We start from the raw sequence: 24,207 nt of genomic DNA on the forward strand, positions 1-24,207 counted from the left end.
GAAGGCACCCCGCTAAAAACCCCTCTGTTGATGTATTTTCTGTCTGAGCTAATCCTGTGTTGTGCAATATGCTTTTCTACCTGGGTTTACAGTATCTATTCTTTTTCCCTTAATCTGGGAATCTTTCCTGACCATAGGTGGCCCATGGCTCTATAAACCCTCCATATCTTCCGTTCCTCTCCCCCTAACCCCTCCAGACCTGTCTGTTTCTTATCAAGACAGCCAGCAAGAACTACCTAATCCAGAAGAGATTTATGGTGGCTTCACTGAAAAACTGTTGTAATAGCCCAGAATAACCAGAAGACAACACCTAAATTTTACATCAGGGTAAGGCAAATGTTTGTAACTTAAAATCATATTTTTAGTTCATTCACAAAGCAAATTTCTTAGTGTCTTTGCATTAAGTCATTTGATTTCCAGAATAATAAAAATATATTTTATTTTCTTTTTCAATCACACAGATGAAATCTAGTCTCAGTCAATAGTTTCATATATTTTAAATTGCAATCCACACAAAGTTTTAGGCAAATGATACATATATATTCACACTAATATATTAATATTAATAGTACCTGATTCAATTAATTTGCTAATTGTTATTTCATGCCACAAATATTAATTTGCAGAGGAAGAATATATTAATGTGTGCATTGAATATATAATATTGGACTGAATGATAATCTTTATATTAATTCTGAAAATAGCTTACTGTTTATTATAAGTCAAATTCAGAATCAAAATAATGTGAATAAACTTCTACTGGATATGTGTTTTTGAAAGGAAACACCTAATTTAAAGACATATTTGTTTAAAAACTTGAGAGCTTTACAAGACTGATGTTTTCTGAAAAAAAAATTAAACAGAAGCACCATGGTAATTCTTGTGTCCTGAAGGAATACAATACAAAAATGGAAAAGTAGAAGTTTCAGAAATTGGTTGTGGCTCACTGCTACAAAAAATGTAAATGCCTAGATGTTTAAATGATATTAAAAAAGATCATAAGCCCTGATCTTCTTCTACTGGATTTTGGAATGATTACAAATAAGAATATTAAAATGCTCTTCTAATTTATATTTGTGATGCCACGCAAGAGAAAACTGCATCCCACTGGAGCAGGGGGAGTTTTTACACTCAACTAACCAATTGTTAACAATCAAAATTATGTATCGTTTGTTTTCCACAATACTGTGGTCAAATAAAGTGGGATAATTTAGAAGCAACAGACATATTGAAACTCAGATCAATAAAAACATGCCTAGCTTATAGTGATGGGTTTTATAAAATAAACACAAAGATCATGTCAACAAGAAGAAGTATGTCTCCACCAACCCCCCCCCACATTCAGCCGCAGATTCTAAGCATTTTAATAAATTTACTGCATGAAAATGACCAATTTTCCTCTCTCAACATAAATTTATTTTTGATAGGAATTATACACATTTAAGAACAAATTTTAGACCAAAAGCTTTAATCTTAATGAGGTAAAGGATAGAGGTACTACACTGAGATATTCCAGTTCACGGTAAGAGGAGAGAAGCGCACTCCACGTCTCCCCAGACTGAGTGCATGAAGCAGTTGTTTAAAGACACTAAAAAGTAAAGAGCAGCATGCAGATTGGGAATGAAGACCACGATATGAAATACCACTGATCTGGGGTAAGCTTATCACTTATTTCCCTTCCCTTATTCCCTGGCCTGGACTCAAGTCAGTCCACAACTTGGAAATACACATCGTCATGGATAAAGCGAAACCTGAGCGGAATTTTCCCTATGAATTCCCAAGAAGGTGAGCATTATATTATGTTCCATCATCAGCTCTACGATAAACTCATTAAACTGATAATTATTTACTGAGTGCTTATTATGGCCAGGCATTTTTCTTATTTCTGATAGCAGTTGATGAATAAAATAGAAAGAGATCACTGGATCACAGAGATCACTCTAGTAGGGGGAGAGAGACAAGAAACCATAGACCTAATAATTGAGCTAATAATGACAGTACATGGTCATTTAGATGGCGATGAGTGCTTTATAAAAAGACAGGACAATGCAGCAGGGTACAGGGAATCAGGAGTGCTGGCAAGGGGAGCAAGCTGTTTTTAAGTAGCGTTGTTGGACAGGCCTCACCGGAAAAAATATCTGAGTATAGATGTGAAAAAGCTGAGGATGTCTACAGTGCTGAATTGGGGAGGGTCCGGATGCTTTTCATATAGAGGGTTCAAAGGCCCTAAGGAGTGAACAGGCCTGACTTTCTCAAGGTTAGTGAGGTTAGAGTGAGGAGCAGATGGAAAAAAGGAAGAGCCACAGGACACGAGGTCGAAGAGAAATGGTGGGGTGGGCAAATCATACAGGGCCTTGAAGGCCATTCTAAATCTTTAGCTTTCACTCAGCATGAAGCAGAGAGCTATTGCAGGGTTTTGAGAACAGGATTGATATGATCTGGATTATAGTTTAAAAGGGATCATTCTGGCAGCTGTGTTGAAAATAAACTATGTAGAGGCCATGCAATAAACACAACAGCACATTTTATAGGACTGCCTTATAAAACATTAAATAGGACAAATGTGCTCAAACACAAATATATGCATGTATATGTATACACACAAATGTGTGTGTGTGTGTGTGTGTGTGTATGTTCCTCTTTGTAGAGAACCTACCTTTGTGTTTCATTAAAAATACTCCAGAAAATATAATTCATGAATTCATTCATGTTCTAAGGCAAGTATATGTTATAGGCAATCTTCAATAAACATTATGTCTCACAACTAAGCTGTGATAGGAATTGCACAGCTGAGTGTCTGAGTTTATAATCTCTGGCAGGATCTGAAGGGCAGTTCTATTGTGTTGTCAATCAAAAACATAACTATATGCTTTGAAAGTGTACAGTTAAGTTCTGAAAAGCTGATCTTTGGATTGACTGATACAGGGCAGTTTTGGTTATCATTGATTTACAGAAAAAGTAATAGTGATGATAAACGGTGGTAAAATAAATAAATACTCTCCCTAGGATGCCTGCCTTGGTAGAAAGAAACTACCTTGCTTCTTTGTCAGCTTGTGATGAGGCAGTAACTGTGGACATAGTCAAAACTATTCTCAGGAAATTCTTGCTCTAACACACATACAAAATAGCATGTGTGGTCCAAAATCTATGCTCATTCCTGTAGTTCTCAGTCCATGGGCTGCACATCCTAAGGGATCAGATTTTTTTGTGGGAGGGGTCAAGATTTCACAAACATGTTTGTTTATATTTGCATGTGACCTTTCAATTAATACAAAATGCAACTACTACATTGTGGAAGATACATTTAACTTTCCAACGTTAAGTATGTTTAAAAATTTGAGGGGATATTTTTATAGTTAGAGGATGCTGACAATCAATAAATTATGATAAATAAATTTGGAAGATATCTGTCAAAAATGATCATTTTCATTATTGTTTTTCATCCTTGCTTTCTGACAAAAATTAGATAGTAATGACAGTTATCTAGGCCTGGTAATTCCTAGGTATGATGAGGCACAGTAATCACTATAGCTCTGTGAGCCACAGTGAAGTCATCTTGTATGCAGGCTAGTGCAGCCATCTTGTGTACGGACTCACTGTTGTGTGAAGTTAAAAAAGAATACATGAATAACAGAAAAAAATTTATACAGTGATTAACTTGTAAGTGATTGTTTAAAATCATTAGGTGGGTATAGTTACATTGTACTACGCTTGACAGTTCCTTGGAAAAATGTTTCTTGGATGTTCCTCAAAGAAATATTCCTTGATTTAACGGTTGCTATTTGCTTCTGTAAGTTTGCTTGCTTATGAATTATTGTAATCAACATGTTCTGAGCTGTATGTGTATTGTTAGTATTGTTAGTGGTAAAGGTATATAACCCCTGCCCACTTTAAGATCGGGGCCATTCTCTGTCTCTGGACTTTCCCAGAACAGGGGGTGGTCACTGGCCAGCTAATAAAGACTCCTAATTTGGCTCAATTCAGTCTTTAGGTGGTCATTTCTCGCATCTTAGGCTATAACACTAGGTTGTGACAATTTTACACAAATCAGATTCAGGACCTATATCCCACGAGCTGTCAGTGTGGAATATTGGATGTGGAAGCCCAGATTTTCAGTTTATCAAAGGGGAAACTAATTTGCATTTTAAATGTGATACCAAATGTGTGAATGAGTCTTCTTTTGGAGGCAAGTATGATTAAAGAGAAATGGTTTTCAATGGTAAGCATGTTTGTTGACCATTCTGTTCTCATTTCTCACAAAGGCAACAGCATACTTGCTAATTATCAAGCACCACTTGAGTTTGTTACTATTTAGTAGTGAAATAAAACATGGCAGTAAACATAATTGCAGGGAACACTGGAGCAGTCAAAATATATGCAAAGCAGATGATATTCCACATCAATTTGGTGACCTAAGGCTGTGTTCTCAGCATGAGATGAAGTCATGGTTTAAGGTGAATTATAAATTATGGCATTTAGTGTTTTACATAGAATATGCTATGAAAACATGAGCAATGACATTTTAGTAATCTAAGAGAATGCCTGAAAATACAGACATTTCAGAATGAGACAAATATCATTGTTTTAAGAATTCACTTTTCAAAAGCTGAAATTGTGGTATAATATCTCATTTTTCTAAAATATGTTGAGGAGAAATGAGATAATTTCCTGGACAAAGGTATACTTGGCCAAATAAATATTGCAAACACTGAGTTTAAAAAGTTTGCTCAGCTTCTTTACTGCAAGACCTCTCAGAGCCTTTAAATAGTAATTTAGGCTGTGAATCTGTAACCAGGGAATACTGAGGGCAGCATTTTCTAAACTTAACTGAGCACAGGGACCCTCTCACTTTTTCTTTTCCCATAGACAACAGTGTGGAATAAATGTTCTGCAGAATCTTTTGGGCAACTATGCTTTATCCTGGTCTAACTTAAGGAAAGTTCCCTAATACAGTCTGATTGGGTCAAGACTCTGCAGAATCTTATGGGTTTCTCCTCATCCCCACATTTTGATGTTTAGGCCTATATACAGGTCTTGATAAATCTTTAGTGAAAAGTTTCTTTCTCATAGCTAAAGAAGATGACTTCTTCTGTGATCTGTAAATTAGAATAATTTCTTAGCAAAATTTTGGAAACTAAACCTGAGGAAAATATTGTTTCTTCCTTTACACCTAATTACATAAGCTTTTTCACACACACATATACACACACACACACAAAATACTATTTTTAAGAATCTCATAATCTCATCCTGTGCCTGATGGAATGGCCAATTTTAATTCCGTTTTCCAGTTGACTTTATGCAGTGTAATGATACCCAAAGATATGTATTTCTTTCCATCTGAATATATAATGCAATACACAATATAGACCTCCTTGTAAAAGATTTACGACTTATGGTCTGCTGTATCAATTGTTGCTATAGAAGGATAATGCCTCTCTTTAGGAACCTGCACATATATAACACATATATATATGACATATATGTGTTATAATCCAGCTTTGCTTTCTAACTTCAGAGAGCTGGGTTTCATGGGGGAGAGAGGACAGACATATTTTCAAATAGCATATCCATTGTCAATTTATACTTCTCTCTAGCATAGTAGATCTACACTAGTATATTTATCATTCAAATTTTTAATTTCTGAAAGTAGATTATTTCTAAGCAATAAATTTATTTTCCTTAAAATTAATTAACAGTGTATTATCACCTGTGATTGAATTTTTGAATTTTTTTAAAGTAGCTTCTGATGAGTTCAATTAGTTAATATGATTCACAAACATTGAGTTATCTAAAACAATAAATTAAGGAATCATTATCTTGGTCTAGCTTTGAGGTGATTCTGACACTGGAGTCGTAACGTAACTAACAGATGAATGAGCCAAACAACAGTGGCAGAAACGTGCTTCAAAAGAAAACCACTTAAACAGATTTCCACACAGGTGTTTAGGCAAAAATACAGTCTGTCAACAGGATAAGAAAAAATCTTTACTCAAATATCTGTACATTTTTTTCCACACATGGGTAAACATCTGGATACCTAGAAATATTTAGATATTTTAATGTTTCGCTTTATATTACATTACACATGCATTATAAACATGAATACTAACATATATTGTGGCGAATTGGTTAATCCTTGCACTTGGATGAGGGTAAGCTAAATTTTGCTGCTGTTTGGAAAATAGGAGTTTGATGCTGGGTTCCTCGAGCTGAGTGGAAAAAATAAAGGCGAGATGCTGAAATCAAGTGATCAGAGTCCAGAGGGTTTTTCCACTCCCTTCTGTGAGGGCTTACAAGTTTGCCATGGGCAGGGGCAAGTTTCAGGGCACTTGCAACATCTGTCCCCAAAATGAATCAGAGTCTTTATGAGCATGGAAGCTTGAAGGTCTTGAAAAGAGGCAAGAGGGCCCAGTCCAGACAGCTGCAGGTATGGCCCACAGCAGGGCCTGGCAGGAGGGCAGGACATTAGTCTTCCTGCTCTTTCCCAATCTCTAAATATTTATACCAGATAACAAAATTCAACTGGAGTTTGGAGAGGTGTTTAGTTTTCAGGTCAACATCATTTCCTGCAGTTCCTTTTTCCTCGCTAAAACCCTACGTCCAATGCAGGCAAATGGGGAGAAGAAAGCAAGGGAGGATGGATATTTTCCAGATTGGTTGGATGTGGGGTATTGAAAAATTTGATATCCTAAAAACAATCACTCTGGTCACCAGTACATGAAATCATTTTTTACATTATCATATTTTACAATTATTTTTTATTCTCAAAGAATCAGAAATAAATAATACATACATTTTACAGATATGCATACTCTGGACTGTGGTAAAGTTTTGCTATGTTAGAGGATAAGTTAAGGCATTTTCTTGCAGAGGAGAGTAGAGAGCAATGAGACTACTGATATTTTGATGGATAATGTTTAGAGACTCATTTCAACTGGAAGGGGAAGTTTGAGTGACTGCAATAAATTTATCTAAAATATAATAGACAGCCCGTGGTTAAGTTTCTTCACCCTTGTGTATATTTGTTATAATGAGCTACATTTCCTGATTTTATTACTTAGATAAGAAGTTTAGGGTCAGTTGGCAATAGACATTAAAGCCTCATATTTATTCAGAGAATACAGATTCTTATTCCTGCTCCATCAGATCAAGTGTTATTATTGATATTGGGGAAAAAAAAATCCCTGGATGAAATACTCTCTAAATGTATTATAATTGATAGAGTATTTGTATCAAGCATAAAATGAAATTTGGAAGTGAGAATTATGCTGAAAGGTAATGAATTACAGTTTGGTAGTAAAATTATCTCATCGCAAGATAAAATATTCATTCATTTAAGAAGATAACTGTAAGAAAACGTACTTTTCCATTATAACTATCTTCGGGTAGTTTGAGACAAAATGATCTGTGCTTTTCAATATATATCATTTAATTTTATAACATAGAATAAATTTAGCATTTTAATGCAATTTTAGTCATGCATTTTAATATTTCCTTCTCCTATATGAAGACTGTGGTGCTTCCAGTGTAAGGCTCCTTAATCTTGGATCCATGAATATGAATCCCCTGGTCATTTGTTTTTGTACGATGGTAACATGCATGTGCATTTCTCTGGGTAGAATATCCAGAGGTTTCCTCTGATTCTCAAAGTGATCAGTGAACCTCCTGAATAGATAATACAAATTATACAATATCTTAAGAAGCCAAAGTCCTTCGGGTGTCCTATGATGTGACCAGCTGATTCTTCATGCTGTCACTAGCCATATGACATTCCACAGTATCCCATACTAACCTGACTTCATTTTTTTGTAAGGTAGATTTTGAGAGTCCTATAATTCCATGAAACCATTGGAATAAGGCGCGTATTTCTGGCTCAGACATTTCATTTTTTTCTTGTCTTTCTCTATCTTGTATTTAAAGAAAACATCTCCCTAAATAGAAGCATAGTCAGAAACTTCCCTTCATTCACATATTTATAATTTCTAAAAATAAAGCTAACTTAAACAGCATTAAAAACACATTGGTCGAACTTTTGTATCCCCATAATAAGCTAAAATAAAAAAAAAGAAAAGAAAAAAGAGATTTTATAGTAAAATTAGAAGGATAGTTCAGTCTTCTGAATTAAATTCCTCTCACAAAAAAAATATATTGGTCAATTTATAGAACAATTCCTAATACATATTTATTAAATGGATGGGATAGTGTTATGCACTGAGATCTATAAAAATTATGTATGTATATAATAAAGATAAATTAAAAAAATAGGATTTGTCCTATTTTCTTTTACAATTTTAAAATTATCCTGTTCCATTGAAGCCATACAAGTATAGCAATACACATGAAGTTACAACATTGTGCCATGTTTGAATTATTAGACTTGAGTAGGATTTCTTTCTGCTATGTTTACAATAAAAAAATAGACAAAAGTCTATTGAAATTTAAGAAAGATAAGAAAGGAAGAAAAGAAGCAGGAAAGAAGAGAGAAAGGAAGGGAAAAAACAAAGTGAGAAAATAAATATTTTATGATTACAATGAATCACAGTATATCTGTGAAATTCGAGGCAGAAAAGAATGAGATTTATTTGAAAATAGTTTCAAATTTAAGCCAATTTTCCAAGCTGTACACCTTGAATCAGTAATCATACATGTATATGTATATGAATGAGAACAAGAGGCAGCAGTGGAGGCTGTAGCTGAAGGAGAGATACAAATGGCCAGGAGGGAAGGAGAGGGCAAGAGCTGCTGTGGCGAACACAAATTCAGAGAAGCCTCGAAGCACGAGTGAGGAGAGCTGTGAAGGAGAGGGAGATAAGGAGAGCAGTGGCAAGGAGGCCTGCTGGCAATATATGCAGACATGTGCTGAAAATATGCCCCTCCCTGGGCTCTCTCCATGGTGTTTAACTAGAATACTAGTTAAATCTATAACCTCATTACCCAGGCAAAAGGACCCCAAAGTTCCAGAATGTTACTGCAATTACAGAATGTTCTAGATAATATTTTTTTATTCCTGAGAATAGCCAACAAGATATATATAAATATATATATATACTTTATCTATGTATCTATCTATACTGTATCAGCCCCTTGTTTCCTTCTGCAGTCCAGTTGCCAAATATTAACATACTAGCAACTATTCCTACTGTGAGAATGACCACATTATAATGTAAAAAAAAAAAAGTCAGCTTGCTTCTAGAGATGAGAGAGTATTCCTTAAAGTGCCTGGCAATATATAATTCCAACAAACTGCATGTTCACGCTTCTGCTCTTACCACAGAAGTGCTGTCGCAAACTCCTGATCTATGTTTAAAACAATCGCAAAGTGCTTTTACCAAGGGTTACAATGCATTTGTGTCATAAAAAAAATAAGAATAGACTTATGAAGACATTATAGAATTAATGAGTACCTAAGAATGTGCAGGAAAAACTGCACCTGCTTTTTCACTAAAAATAATATTGGCAAGTGCTTACTGAATGATAATAAGTCCAGAGTTGTCTGTGTGGCCAGAAATAGGTATTATATAATGCTCTAAATATGGAGGAGCTTAACACTAATTACACAGGCATTGCCACCTGCAAGTTACTTATTTAGTACTCTTCAACACCAAATGAGCAATTTTACAGCATCTGGGCCTTCATATTTGAATAACTCCCCTGATGAGGAGGCACCTGATCCATTCCTCCTTGTTGCCTGACCGGGGGCAGTTCATGTAACCATGCTGGCCTTTAGGATCCTCATTGGTAGAGTGAGGGTTGGATTCCACCAGTGGTTTTTCAAATGACCCTCTTTGGAACTCAATGGCTCTGAAAATTCTTTAGGGGACTGGCAAAAGGTGAATTTTTTTTCAACTATTTTATTCTCAACTGTCAATATTTAAATTACATTAGAAACCCACCAATTGTTCTAAGCTTAAAAATTCCTTCCAGCTCTACAATCATATGAAGGTATGGGGATAAAAGGTTTTACACAGAAAATGTTTTCTGTAACAAAGTGGGATGGATTTAATGCCAGGGTAGCAAGGTATCTAAATAAAGAATTTTTTGAATAAAGATTATTGTTGCTCATAGAACCTGAGGTTAATAATGTCACTATTATAGGGGTGATTTGTGTTTTGACATATTTTGGTTAGGATATCTAAGTTCTGGAGAAAAGATTACTCTCCTTATATCACAAACTTGTGTATCTGTTAGCAAATTATTAATTATAAGAATTCAGTGCAATTCTTTAAATAAAGAATATTATTTAAAATATCTTGCATAATGGGTCGTTTTTGCATTTGAAAATGTGTCTGGGATAAAAAGATGTCTGTACTTTGCATAAGTACTGAGTAATTTTAGCTGAAATCTTATCCTAATCATAGCTTATCTATTTAGGGGTTTAAGAAGGGGGTTAAGAAGTAGTTATATACTTTCTACTTGTAAGAGGTTCTTTCACTTTTAAAAGAATTTCCCTCTGATTCTGATGTCCATCATTGCTCATAAATTATCTTTCTGAAGATTTGCAGATTCCTTAAATAAGTAGATTAGGCATAAGAAGCAAAGCACAGAAGAGGGGTAATAGCACATTTTTTCACATCTTGAAAAAATATGCTAATATTGATGATGTTTTCTATCCCTTTAGTGTGCCCTAGGTAACAGACAAGACAGTGAGATTGGGTGAAATTATTACAATAATCTGTGTGTTCAAAATTTATTTAGAACTAAACAAAAATAAATACTAGTTGGAAAATGTAGACTCTTGGATGAGCAATATCATTGAAACAATCATATAGAATCTCTTAAAATTTTATGATTTTATTGTTGTTATAAGAAAGCAACTAAAATTTTCATATTGTAACAGCCCAACCCTAAAATTCTAAACTTTAGAAAAAAGATAATGAAGAAAGTGAACAAAAGATATCTGAGAAATGGCAGCAATCTAAAAGTAAACAGGTTTTCAAAAATCATAATTGAGACCAATTATGTAATAGATATATCATAAGCGATCATTTTATTTATACATATACGGTAGCATGTAGTCCTAGCGACTCATTAATCAAGAATGACACTATTACTACCAGCATATATCAGTAATTCTTCATTTGAATCCCATGTTACTTGATTGGGTCATTTGGAGAAAAGTATCTTGTTTGCATGAATAAATTAGTAACAAGAAGATCTGATCAATTCAAAATGACTCCTATTTTCAGTCTCTTCCAAACACATTTTAAACAATTCTATCATTTTATTTCCAGATGGGCTGATGAGAAAAGAGCAAAACCTGAGCATATCTTGGTAAAACGCCTGAACTCTAAGGATAAGGTAAAATAATCTTACATCTCTCAAAGAGAAAGACCAAGTTAAGTACATACGACAGAGCTCATCTGTAACACTGAAAGCAGGAAGGAAGTTGAATAGCATCTAGAGATTACTGGGAGAAAAGACTGCACTGTGAGAACTTTGAGCATCTCCAAGAGATTATTTAGCTGAAAGAAAGAAAATAGGCCATTTGAGGATCTGCAAAAATTCTGCTAGTCTATCATCCATATATCCTATCAGAGGAAAATATTTGAAATTAAGATTCAAGTCAAACCAACGAACCAGATTATTACAGGACCAGTCTTATAGCCTTTCTCACTCCAGTTTTCTATCACCTCCCACCCCACCCTCTGCGACCATTCACAAAGCTCTGAGAGTACTAGGATCTGGAGAAGGTTGAAGGAGATGAATGAGTGAGTAGACTATCTTCCCATCCCCACCGCTACTCCCCAAGCCATATATTTGGCCTAAATCTGTGGGAGGAGTAGAGCTTTGGATTGAATTGGAAATTACAATTTGGAAATAAGCAGGCTTCTTAAAACCTGAATTGCCTACATTAAGACTCTTCTTATAAGAGAATGAAGGGAACACTATGTCATTTGTTCAAGTTGTGACTAAGAATAAGAAAAGGAGAGGCTGGGTGTGGTGGCTCACATTTGTAATCCTAGCACTTTGGGAGGCCCAGGCAGGAGGATGGCTTGAGGTCAGCAGTTTGAGACCAGCCTGGGCAACATAGTGAGACCCCATTTCTACAAATAATAAAAAAATAAAAATAAGCTAGGTGTAGTGGTGTACCCTTGTAGTCCTAGCTACTAGGGAGGCTGAGGCAGGAGGATTGCTTGAGCCCAGGAGATCGAGGTTGCAGTGAACTATGATCTAGCCACTACACTCCAGCCTGGGCAACAAAGCATGACCCTGCCTCAAATAAACAAAACAAAACAAAACAAAGAGAGATAGAGAGACAGAGAAGAGAGAGAGAGAATGAATGACAGTCGTTGCAGAAAAATAAAACCAATTCTTATTTGTACCACATTGAGTATAGACCATGCAGTGACCCACGTGTACTTGTATTTTAAGACATTGTTGTACATGCATCCTTACACACACTACATCATACAGATTGGCTAGAATGAATGGGAAGGAAACAAAACAACATAGAGATTAGAGATGAGATAGAAGATATATTTCCTGGAGGAATAGGGATTCTTCCAAGTTCCCTGGATATCTAGTTTAAATACTGTATAGAGGAATCAATATGTGTTCCCTTGTAGCTTGCTGAAAATAGTTTCAGAGTAGTAAAATGAGATCAGTTAATCAAGGAAGGGCAATTCAAAATAAACTTATATTGTATTATTATCTTATGTAGCTGCAAAATTAGCTGTTTAAAAAGTAAGAACTAATTGCTAGAACAGAAGTTGAAGACACATTTCAGGAATACATAATTTTGCAAAAATGATCAATTTTAAAATATGCTATTCTCGATAAGTTTTTCTTGGTGCATTTTTATATTGTCAGTGTGAAATAGAATCTTTGACTGTGGGTCATCAACACTTTTAAAGAAGTTAATCAAACTCTTTCTCTCTGTGTCTCCCTCTCCCCCTTCCCTTTCTCTCTTTCTCTGTCTCATTAGACAACTTACCCTGGCCTACATGGGTGGTGGTCTTTGCCAGCAATTGATTTTCCTTCACTCTAGAAATATCACTGTTTGATCAGTGTTCTCTGCTCTCTCATCATCATCACCATCCTTATGTAAACACATTATTAGCCAATCTGGTTTCCTATTTCCAATATCTCTCAAATAATTCTTCATAATCTTTATCTTTTAAATTTTGGAAATAGTTTTCTGGTTCTTAAATTCTACAAGGTCAGGGGCTGATGTAACATAATTCCTAGAATTGTGTCTGGCATATATTTGGTGCCCAGAAATATTTATTGCATTAATTAGCACCATTTATTTTATTTGTTTCAAATTCTTGACTCAGTTAAAAATTATGCACCTTATTTAGCAGACTCTGATTATTGAGCCACTTTTCTGTCCTTGATTCCTCTTTTGAACTAAATTCTTCCACAATAATGAGTCTTTTTGAGGTGCTTTTATCTATAAAGCTATTTGCAGGTACACATTGACATATGTGTACTATGTACGTATGTACAAGTGTAGGATTAACACTCAATAAATGTTTTGAATATAATACAAAATGTATATTTAATATCCTGAGACCTTTCTTGTACTAGAATCTGCTAAAGTTAAGAAGTAGAATTCTTGCCTTGAAGATCAAACCTGTACCCTTAAGAACCACAGATCTTTGATAACACAGATAACTTTTTAAGAAAGCTATTAGGCTTCCATGTTAAGGACAACACCTGGAATTGCAAAAGCCCTTCTTTTGATTATGATGTCAGCTAATGGAGAAGAAATAACTTATCAAGGTGAAATCAAGGTGCTAATAGAAACAGAAATACGATGCTGGGCATCTAAAAATAGTAAGAGCACATGAAAAGAGTGGCCTTGGAGACTTCAGAACTCCAGAATCAAATAAGACCAGAGATAATTAGTGATAAACTGTTTCATAAGGTGGAAAGCAGACTTTGACATCCTAACTCTGTGTTCCTAAGTTGCCCCCATCATTGTACAGTGAGCATTTGATTATCTGCACTAGGAGTAGAAGACACTTGTATTAGGGTTTGTAGAAAAATCACATTCAGATAGTTATTGACTGCTTTTTTTACCTGTTTGCCAGGTTATGTCAATCAACTGGCAATATTATAGTGGTCTTGGATTTCAACAACAATAATAATAACTCTTACTATATTAGTTCTGTTCTAAGAAGTAATAATGATTTTGGTTTTGTTTTAAGTCATAGGCCTGCATTATCTATTACAATTTATCAGGTAATAAATACTCAATAATAGATGATTATAAATGTCTCCCAATAAAATTAGAATCTGATCATAGTATTTTAGCAAGACAGGAAACATTTCTGAGCAAGTAATAATTACATACAAAACCATACATGTGGCTTTGTGCTTACTGCCATTAGCTACCACACTATTAGAATATAGTTAATTATAAGAGAGAAAAGGGAATTAATTGGTTTTGAAGATAGCTATATGAGGAAACTCTTAGCAACATTTTAACAACCACAACAATGAAGGAATAATATCCAGGTTATGGATTCTGCTTCCCTGTCTGCACTGAGCTTTGCTTTGTTTTTTTTTAATTCTGTAACTGATCATTCTCTTGCTTGTATGATGTTGTTGCTATAAATAATGAACTCCTGCTGTCAGCCAGCAAAAAGGTATCTGCCATCTTTTACCTTTGAGGTATTCCCATTTATCAATGGCTGATGGGGTTTTATTGAATACATTGTTTTCTCTACATATTCACTGCATAAAAGACTGACTAAATTTTTATTTTTTCTCAAATTACAACTAATTTCAGGGACACATTTTTATATTTATCATATTTCAAAACTTTATAAAAATTTTTTCAGCACATAAAAGTCTAAATCTTTTCCATCTCCTAGACTGAAAACACCTTGCTTTCCTTTCCTGTTTTTCTTACATCTACTTACACTCCTGTGTGATTGCTATTAGTAATCAGTGTCATTTTCCAATTTCAGAGCTAGGATCATAGTGTTTGAAGAAGAGGAGGTAAGAACATCCTCTATTTGTTCTTACCATAAAGAAGAAAAAAGGTTTTATTTTTTCCTCCATAGGCAGACTCTTGGTAGGTTCTGACATGGGTTTCCAATATCTCAAATTTGAAATGAAATAATATACCCTAACTGTCCCATTTCAAGAATCACAGCTGTCACTGATGCACATATTCAATCTAATGCAGGAAAGAACTAACCTGGAGTGATCCCTGTTCTTTCTGTGTTGAATTGGCTTATGGCCACATATGTCAGACGACTAAAGGATACACGCACACATACACACTTTACATAGATATAAAAGTTATGTATCTTTTATTTAAATATACACAAACCTGTAGTGGTAATAATCAGAGATTTAAGGCAGGCATGATAAATACTTTTCAAGTTCTGTCAACTAGTGCTGTGAAGCATGTTGTGTTGGGAAGTTTCTGAGGCCATGAGAGGGTTCAATGGAAAGGGGTATTGTGATCTCTTAACTAAGTCGGTAACTTAGCTATTGGAACAGGTAACAAAATAATCTATTGGTTACCTATGACTTAAATTTAATTTGTGTAGAAACTCTTCCTTTCATCTTTTTTTTTTTTAATGACAGGATATATAAACACACATTCAATGAGCAGAATTTTGCTAAATGCTTCATAACTTCTAATTATGAGCTAATGCAGTATGTTTCAATCATGAGTTAATAATCAAGCATTAGTAAGACTTACTAATTAAATTTAATTAGAGGTGAGACTCGGCCAATTTAGAAAAACAAAACACAGTGCCATTATTTTGAGGAAACCAACTGAGTAGGGTTAGAAAAAGGGAAGTTGTGCTCAGGGTGCGAGGGAGTACTATTCACAAACTATGGCGTGTCACTCCCTAGAGATGCACAAGACACAACCTACACAACAGTATGTGGCAGTCCTGGTGTCTGAACTATAAAAGAAATAAATAGTATAAAAATAATAATGATAATATTTGTTTACCTCTTTATATAAAAAGAAGGGGAGCACATTGACATTATTGAAGTATATATTAGTTTAGGATTTTATATCTTTTTGTCATTATTTATCAAATAATTTATTTTACAATCCTAACCTTTATTTTTAAGAAAAATCAGCAAATACAAGTGATACTAATACGGCATCTTCTCAAAGCATTAGAGATTTAAAATTAGCAATGTTCAAATTAAAGATGTCTTATTGACCTGATCTACTTGTTTTGATAAGACTGTAGTGTCTGAATGGAGACCAGCAGGCTAGGGATTTTCCCCAGAGCAATGATAATTCTTTTGTCTTTAACAATTCATTTAAAGTGCTGAAACTGGGTTCTTTTGCAACCACCTAAAGCATTCACACATTTCACGAGGAGTTGTATGTTCTAAAGTTGGTAGTCTTGATGATTAGAACCCCTGGACACAGAGCAAGTTGGAAAAATTTTGGATAATATATGGGAGATAGAGGAAGGTAAAAAGTTCTAGCATGGAAAGACACTCCATTTTGTAGAGGAAGGAAATGTCAGTGGAATTCCAGAGTCCTATCTTTCTTTATGTCAGCCTTCTGTGTTATTCCAGAACGCTTCTTACTGGTTATAATTCTTTACCTAAGCTGTGTGTAAATGTTAGTGTACAAATATCATTAGCATTTCTATGGACTTTAATATAAGATATCAAAAGAGACCCCAAATGATTTCATATGATTAAAAAAATTGGCACTTCATTTCTGCCCCTTGTGGTTCTGGTAATGGTTGAAGGAGACAGATACCACCATCCTATGCTTGCCGCTGAGTCAAGAAAAGCAAATGGGGAAAATTTATCAGGTAAAAGGACTTTCACTGATGGCAAAATTTACTAATACAACATTAAGGGAGATATCAGAATAGCCCTCATGACATTTATTAATACAGTCTAACAGGAAACCAATAATGAACAAATATGTTTATATATATTTATGCATAGAGAGAGAAAAAGAAAGAGAAAGGGAAAGTATATATGAAGGTGATAAGAACTACGAGGAAAATAAATAAGTGAAGAGGGCTAGAGTATAATGGGGCAATAAATTGAAATGTTAAATAAGGCGGTCAGCGATATTGTGAACAAAATATAATAGGATTGTGTGATTGAAGGTAATAGAGGCAGCTACTCTAGACTGTGTGTTTGGGGTAGAATTTACTACAAAGCCAAACATTCGAGTTGACATCTGAATGCCAAGGAGATAGCTATGTCAATACTTTGGAGAGGTATCTTCAAAGGCCCTTCGTGAGCAGTGAGCCCAGAGTGTTGGATGAACAAAAGCCAGCATGTCTGGAGCACAACAAGTGAGCAGTTGATACACAGAGATGAAATCACAGAGACAGGCAGGGACAGGTCATCGTATCAGCCAAGTTAAGATTTTCATTCTTCATCTGGGTCTGTACATATGGTGCATCTTGAATCTGGGATACTGTTCCCCAAACCTGACCAGGACAGCTATTTTATCCCATTGCATCACTGCTGGAACCTTTTAGTTGGCCCATTCCACCAGTCAGACTATCAGATATTTATTGTGCCAGGCATCAAGCAAAATGATGGGGATACAGTGTTGGCCAAGAGAGACACTGCTAACATTACCCGCAGGCTATATATGTTTCAACGGAGAAGATAAAAATGAAATGATTACAAGTATGATGTCTAAGAAGTGAGCAAGTGAGATGTATTGCTGACATTTATAATAAAGCAGTGTTAACCTAGCCCACAGAGGAGATCCCATATATTTGTACCAATGAAATACCATTTTGTGTTACATATTTTACCTCAGAAAGTCATTTCTAGATCTTTCTATTTACTATAACAATAAAATAAATTAAAACATTCATTGATATAGTGCTTTATAATTTTCTAAGTCTTTTCATCTGTATTATCCCATTTCATATTTACAATAACTGTGATAGAGGTTGATCAATTATAATTATCTTCATTTTTAAGATAAATAAGCTGAAGCTCTGAGAATTTAAATGACTTGTCTGTAGTCATGAAATTGGTTAGTAATGTAAGCAGTCATAGTCTGTTCTGAGCTAAATATAGTAAATTTTTTACTCAATAGAGCACTAAGCCTTTAGTTGATAGGCAAAAGGAAGAGAAATCATAGCATGCTCATTCTTAACAAATATGAGATCTATTTAGGGAGATGTATAGGTGAGCACCAGATAAAAAATTGTGCAGAAATTCTGTGTGCATGTGAAGTTAACGAATGATCTGAATGGTCTGGGATTATGCTGTTACCTTGCCTTGATAGAAATTAATTTTTAAACTGGACATATAAAGAGATTATGTGGCTAGCTCATGATGCTTTTATATTCTGGAAATTCTCTGATGTTTTTACTTCTCCCTCTGTCAAAATTGCTGCCAATCAACAAAACGTATCCACCATTTCCTCTGAATTTATTGCTTAGTGTAAAAGTCTGTTTCTTCATTGTGCGGATTAATCTTAGCTACTCTCTTTCTCTGCTGAAGACTCTGCCAGACACTCCAGAAAACTTTACTCAGCATTCTCTTCTAATTATCTTATTCCCAGCTCTAAGCCTGATGCCAAGATTTCTATTTGAACAGCCTCTTCCTAGAATGCTAAATTGTCAACTTTTAGGAAAGTTTCATTCATTTACCATTCCTCTATTTCTTAGAAAATCAATGAAGAATTCTACTCGATATGCAACCCTGCATTTGCTGCCCTACTAAGTGAACATTCTCTGTTGCCTTCACTTAATGCAGTGAGTTTATTTTTCCAATTTTTGCCTGAAGTCAACAAATGTCTGGCTGTATTAAATTGATTACTTTATACTATGTTTTACACTGAACCAGTACCTGGCAAATTATCACATAAAAATTCATTTGATATTTTAAAATAATACCATTGGCTTCTTTTAAATATTACATATTTAATCTCTTTCCTCTCCTACCATACCTGCAAATGTTTTTTCTTTTTTTTTTTTTTTTTTTTTTTGAGACAGAGTCTCACTCTGTTGCCCAGGCTAGAGTGAGTGCCGTGGCGTCAGCCTAGCTCACAGCAACCTCAAACTCCTGAGCTCAAGCGATCCTCCTGTCTCAGCCTCCCGAGTAGCTGGGACGACAGGCATGCGCCACCATGCCCGGCTAATTTTTTCTATATATATTTTTAGCTGTCCATATAATTTCTTTCTATTTTTAGTAGAGGTGGGGTCTCGCTAATTGCTCAGGCTGGTCTCGAACTCCTGAGCTCGAACGATCCGCCCACCTCGGCCTCCCAGAGTGCTAGGATTACAGGCGTGAGCCACCGCGCCCGGCCAGCAAATGTTTTTTCTATTAATTATAAATTGCCAAGACATGTCAAGTGATTAAGACACATGAAAAAAGTCTGCAACTTCAGTTATATATTTGTGTTTATATGTTTGTTTCATTCTTCATGGCTATGAACCGGAGCATGCTATGTAATGTATTGAAGACAAATACTGCTGTCAAACCATTACTATGTGACAACACACCAGGTCCTGTGCTAAGCGTTTTTTATATCCTGCATTATTTTAAATAATTAGCTTGCAATATGAGTTTCCTTTTAAAAAGTCAGTGAATATCAAAGGCACACTTTAAAATAGAAACTGATGAGAAACATCTTTGTAAAGAGTGAAAAACACTTACGGGAACAAGGAACTTTTTAATCTCTTCCAATGCATGACTCATACGTGAATAAGCTTCCCCAGGTGGAGCAAACACTTCAATTAATACATGAAGTTCATCACTCAAGTGGGCATATTTGGCTTCCCCACTCTTCCTTAGTTCTTCTTCCTGTGAAAGAGGTTATTTTTAGAAATACAAATCCATTCATTTTGCATTGATTTAACATTTACTGAGAATATTACAAAAGGGCATAATTTAGGCAAATTTTCTGTAAGTAGAAATAAACCCTTTGAGAAATAAAAATCTGCTACAAGCCATTTAAAGATTTTAAAATCATTTTCAAGTGTTTGAATGATTTAAAAAAACCTTGGCATAATTATCCTCGACAACAGATTTTAATCAGCTAAATGAAAATGCTAAACTCATGAAAATATATCACAGAAATGCCATTAATTCTTTAATGTTCATCAGTACATTCTGGGAGAAAAGAATTTTTTTCTGTGCTTGATGTGTAATTTGCAGATAATAAGTGAAAGATTGTCACTGTGTTCTTTAAGAAAACCAGAACTTTCTAGCTACTTTTTGAGAAATGAAAACGTTACTTGTTTATGATAAAAGGTGAGCTAAGTATGCAAAACTAAGGCTTATCTCCCAACCGATGTTCCCACTGGCCCAGATTATCATCAAGGTTTATATCCACATCTTTTCTATCATTTGCTGCCTCATTTTGATCAATAGGGGTAAATTAAAGGGATGATGGTTTGACATTATGGTAGCATTGATTCTTATGAACTACATAACTCCTGCTTAACCAACAATACATTTCTATTGGAAGAGATTTTTCATAGTACTGTGCCTAAGCCATTATTGAAACCTGATTAATTCAATACAGGTGCAGAGCAAATTAACATATGATACATATATTTTGTTAATGTGTGCTAAGTACATATCACCTTTAATTCCACAATTGGTTTGCATATATTTCAGATTAAGAAACTGAGGTAAGAAGATTTAAGTAGCTTCAGGAAAATCGGGATTCAAACTCAACTCAATTTGCAACCAGATTTGCATTTTTTAGAATTTCAAAGAAGCAAAATTTGGTTAAAAAGTTAACATACATAATATTAATTATGTTTTACCTTTCTTGCCCCTAACAGTTGTTAGTGAAACTATAGTAGTTATTTCACTAAATTTCAAAGGATACGAATAAACAAGTAATTCTTAGTTTTATGTGGAGATTAAATAGAAAAGTGACATAAATAGAACTAAACTGGATAAACAGAGGCAAACTGGCTATAGATTTTATGGGAGTTAACTGCATAACCCATGCTAATGTGTTTATCTGAACAGAAATGCCTAGCCATTCAATACACGAAGGCTCCATGAAAGAGATGAGAAGGTGTCCTTGCTTTCCTATAGATACACCCCTCACCTACTCATAGCTCTCTGAAAATAGTCCCTTTCAGCCTGGGAATCCACTCTCCACTCCTCTAAGCATACTTTCCAACTCTAACTTGGACTTTTTACTTAAGGACTTTTTCTACTACCCAATTCTCAGTTCGGGGAGGAGAAGGAGCACTTGACTTCGCAAAAATACACCCATGAGGTATAGTAAACATTTATTTTCTCTGTGGGTCCTGCTGGGATGCAAGCTGCTTGTTAATTCTGGGGCCAGCTTGGTTTGGGCATAAGTACAGGAGTAGTTAAATCCCAAGTCTCTTGATACTGTCCCTTTCTCATTACTTCCAATGTTGATTTCCAGCTGGTTATTTTTGTGTTACTCTCTGGAATTTCCTAGGGAATTTCAAATAATTTTCACCTCTACTAAACAGAGTGACAAAGTAATTGAGTGATATTTCCTTAGAGTGGCATGACCAACTAATTATGGAGCTCAATAAAATAAAGAGAACATCAGTTAATCGATCCTGCTATCCTTAGAAGACACAGTGGTGATCATCATTCGCTACTTAGAATGACCCTTTGGAATCACATCTCCTTCCATAAGTAGTGTGCTCAAGAATTTTATAAACATGCAGTGCTTTTTATAGGGGGATTCTAGTGAAAGAAATTGTTTCTATCGTCTCAAATGAAGAATAGTAGCTACCTGCTTTTGCATTTTTATAAAGAATTTGACATAAATTATTCATGATGTGATATAGACTATCTGTGTCTCCTTTGTGCTACTCCACATGCTGATGTTTTGCCCCTGTAGATTCTCCTGTAAGGCCTCCCACCAACAGCACACAACCAGAAAGAACTCCCGAGTAACTGAAGTGATGACCTACTCATCAGCTTTTAAACACCTAGAGATATATATATCTCTAGATGTACACATACTATATGATAACATACATGACATATATATAAATATGCAGTCTTTTCTTAACTTTCTAATTAGAGAAACAATCTTTACTGACATCTGTTACACTGACTCTTCACATTAACCAAATATTTGTTATTCCATAATAATGAATTTGATAAATAAATATTATTTGATATGCTAAATTGCATGGGAAGGTTGTCAGATAAGAAGGGCTACTTAAACTTTCTTATATTTGTATGGGTAAAATGTTATTGTTTCAGAAATCGTATGAGGTTTCTAGAAATTTGCCAAGGTCTTCGCTTTCCCTGATATGTCCTGATATAACGCTTTCAGTCACAATTCCATAATTTAAATGTTGTATTCGACAGAAACACCAAATTCTATAGAATTGTCAATTATGTCAAAATTATGTCAAAATGAACTTCCCTCAGATTTTTAACTATGGCCATTTTAACCTTTTTGTCATTCACAGGTAGTTACTGTCTTAACTGTGATGCTTTCCTGAAAGCTCCTGCAATCAGTTAGTAGCCAGAATGCTTTGTCTTCAACAAACAGGGACTCCCTTTGAGATCCATGGAAAGGACTATGACAGGTACTCTGGGATACAGGCTTCCTTTATTGTTTAAATAATTTTAAGATCATTCCACTTCTCTGAGTAAGGATTTTCAGAACTCTAGTGGAGAAGCTGAGGGGTTCATAAAACTCCCCATAAAGTTAAGAAGAATAAGAATTTATTATATGGGCCTCAGCAGACTGATAAAGGATGATTATAATTTTTTATGGTCTTTGTTTGAAACACTGCTGGTTCTTTAATGTTCAATTTTTTGGATATAAGAAACCTTTTCCTCTTTTCTCAGGCTACCTATAATTCATAACAATTTAATAGGTTACACTTTTATAAATAGAAATGAAGCATTTATCTTTTTACTCCTCACATGATCCCTCTAGAATCTGGAAATTCTTATTGAATATTTTTATTTTCATGGCAATATAATTATTTGCATAAGTTTAATAATTATCTGTCCTCCTTGTAAAAGTGTCAAGTTTCAGTCTGAAATGTCAGTTCTTAGTGCTCTCATGGCTGAAGAATGACCGGATGCACCAAAATAAAGCAAGCACAAAAATGAGGTTTATTGAGGAGAGAAAGATAGGATAGAGCCAGAGCAAGATATAGGTTTACAGAGCATGATACGTATGCCAAAGATGGTGACTGGACCCATTGTCACAGCAAAGGGAGAGCCAAAAGAAGGGCAAAGAGAGCCTGGTTATGGTCTGCATCTTGTTTTATAGTGCCCAGATTGGGCCCTCCCTGTGTGTCAAACGTCACCATGGAACCACTTTGGACAGTTGGGAGATACATGACCTGAGTCTTACTGCACATGCAGATCTCCCATGAGCTTCTCTGAAAGCCCATTTTGGGGGGTGTGGTGAATCACAGCAACACCCACTTTTGTCCCTAGGAGACCTGGGATCCCTTGCTAACTATCTAACAAAAAGACATAATTAGAAGAATTGATTACATAACAGAGGCTTTGATTGGAATGTAATATTTGATATTGAAGTGCATAAAATCATATGTGATCAGACAGCTTTGAGCAACTAAAGTTGACTTTATAGAGTCAGACCTTATAAAGCCTTCATGAAAAAACTGGCCTGATACCTAGAGTAAAGGGTTCCCAGCCTTATAGGTAAGTACAGAGGGTCATTTCCTGGAAGGCCCAGGAACCTTGGAATATGTTGGGGACCTTGAGAAAAGAGGAAGTCACCAAAATCTACAGGTACTGCAGGTGAAGAAGGGTGGTGAATTCTTGGCTTGGCTTCCTAGGCTTGAGAAGGCTTTTAGAAGTTCAATCTGAGAATCCTTATGAAAAGTTCCAGCAGAGAAAACTTAAAAAACTTAAAAAGACCTATGTGGTCAGTTATCATTCTTGCTTCACCTAGGTTATAATCAGGCCAAATAAAATGAAACCAGACTTGTTTTGTCAGCAAAAACAATCTTACGTTGATTATCATTTATCAAAAATTAGGTTGACTGTAGAAAGAAAGTTTGTTTCAGAGGAAAATTATATCCCACCCTTATGATTTATCCGATTCTGGTCCTGTTGATTGTTTTTGAGTTACTTTCATCTCTTTGTAAACTAGGTCCTGCCATTTTGTATATTTTGTCAGCAATTAACAGTTCCAAATTTTCTCCCATCTTCCTTATTTGGGATCACTGAGAACTAAAACTGGCTTTTCCCAAAGCCCTGAAAGCAAAAGCTCAATGATGATACAATCATCAAAAGATTCATTACTGCAACAGTTTGGGTCACTCA

General features: G+C 35.1%; 1 protein-coding gene across 3 annotated transcripts in view; it reads right to left on the bottom strand.

The window, feature by feature from the left end:
* KHDRBS2 (KH RNA binding domain containing, signal transduction associated 2) overlaps positions 1-24,207 on the bottom strand; it is a 542,862-nt gene that overhangs the window by 259,281 nt on the left and 259,374 nt on the right. For all 3 annotated transcript variants that reach the window (XR_011235523.1, XM_069488012.1, XM_069488013.1), the window contains exon 4: positions 19,591-19,737. Coding sequence is in view for 2 of the 3 variants with exons in the window: in XM_069488012.1 (XP_069344113.1) it covers positions 19,591-19,737 (147 nt within the window). In the remaining variant the exon portion in view is untranslated. The remainder of the gene's footprint in view (positions 1-19,590; positions 19,738-24,207) is intronic.

Source organism: Eulemur rufifrons, chromosome 15 (genome assembly GCF_041146395.1).
Source record: "Eulemur rufifrons isolate Redbay chromosome 15, OSU_ERuf_1, whole genome shotgun sequence".
In the NCBI taxonomy this organism is placed as follows: domain Eukaryota; kingdom Metazoa; phylum Chordata; class Mammalia; order Primates; family Lemuridae; genus Eulemur; species Eulemur rufifrons.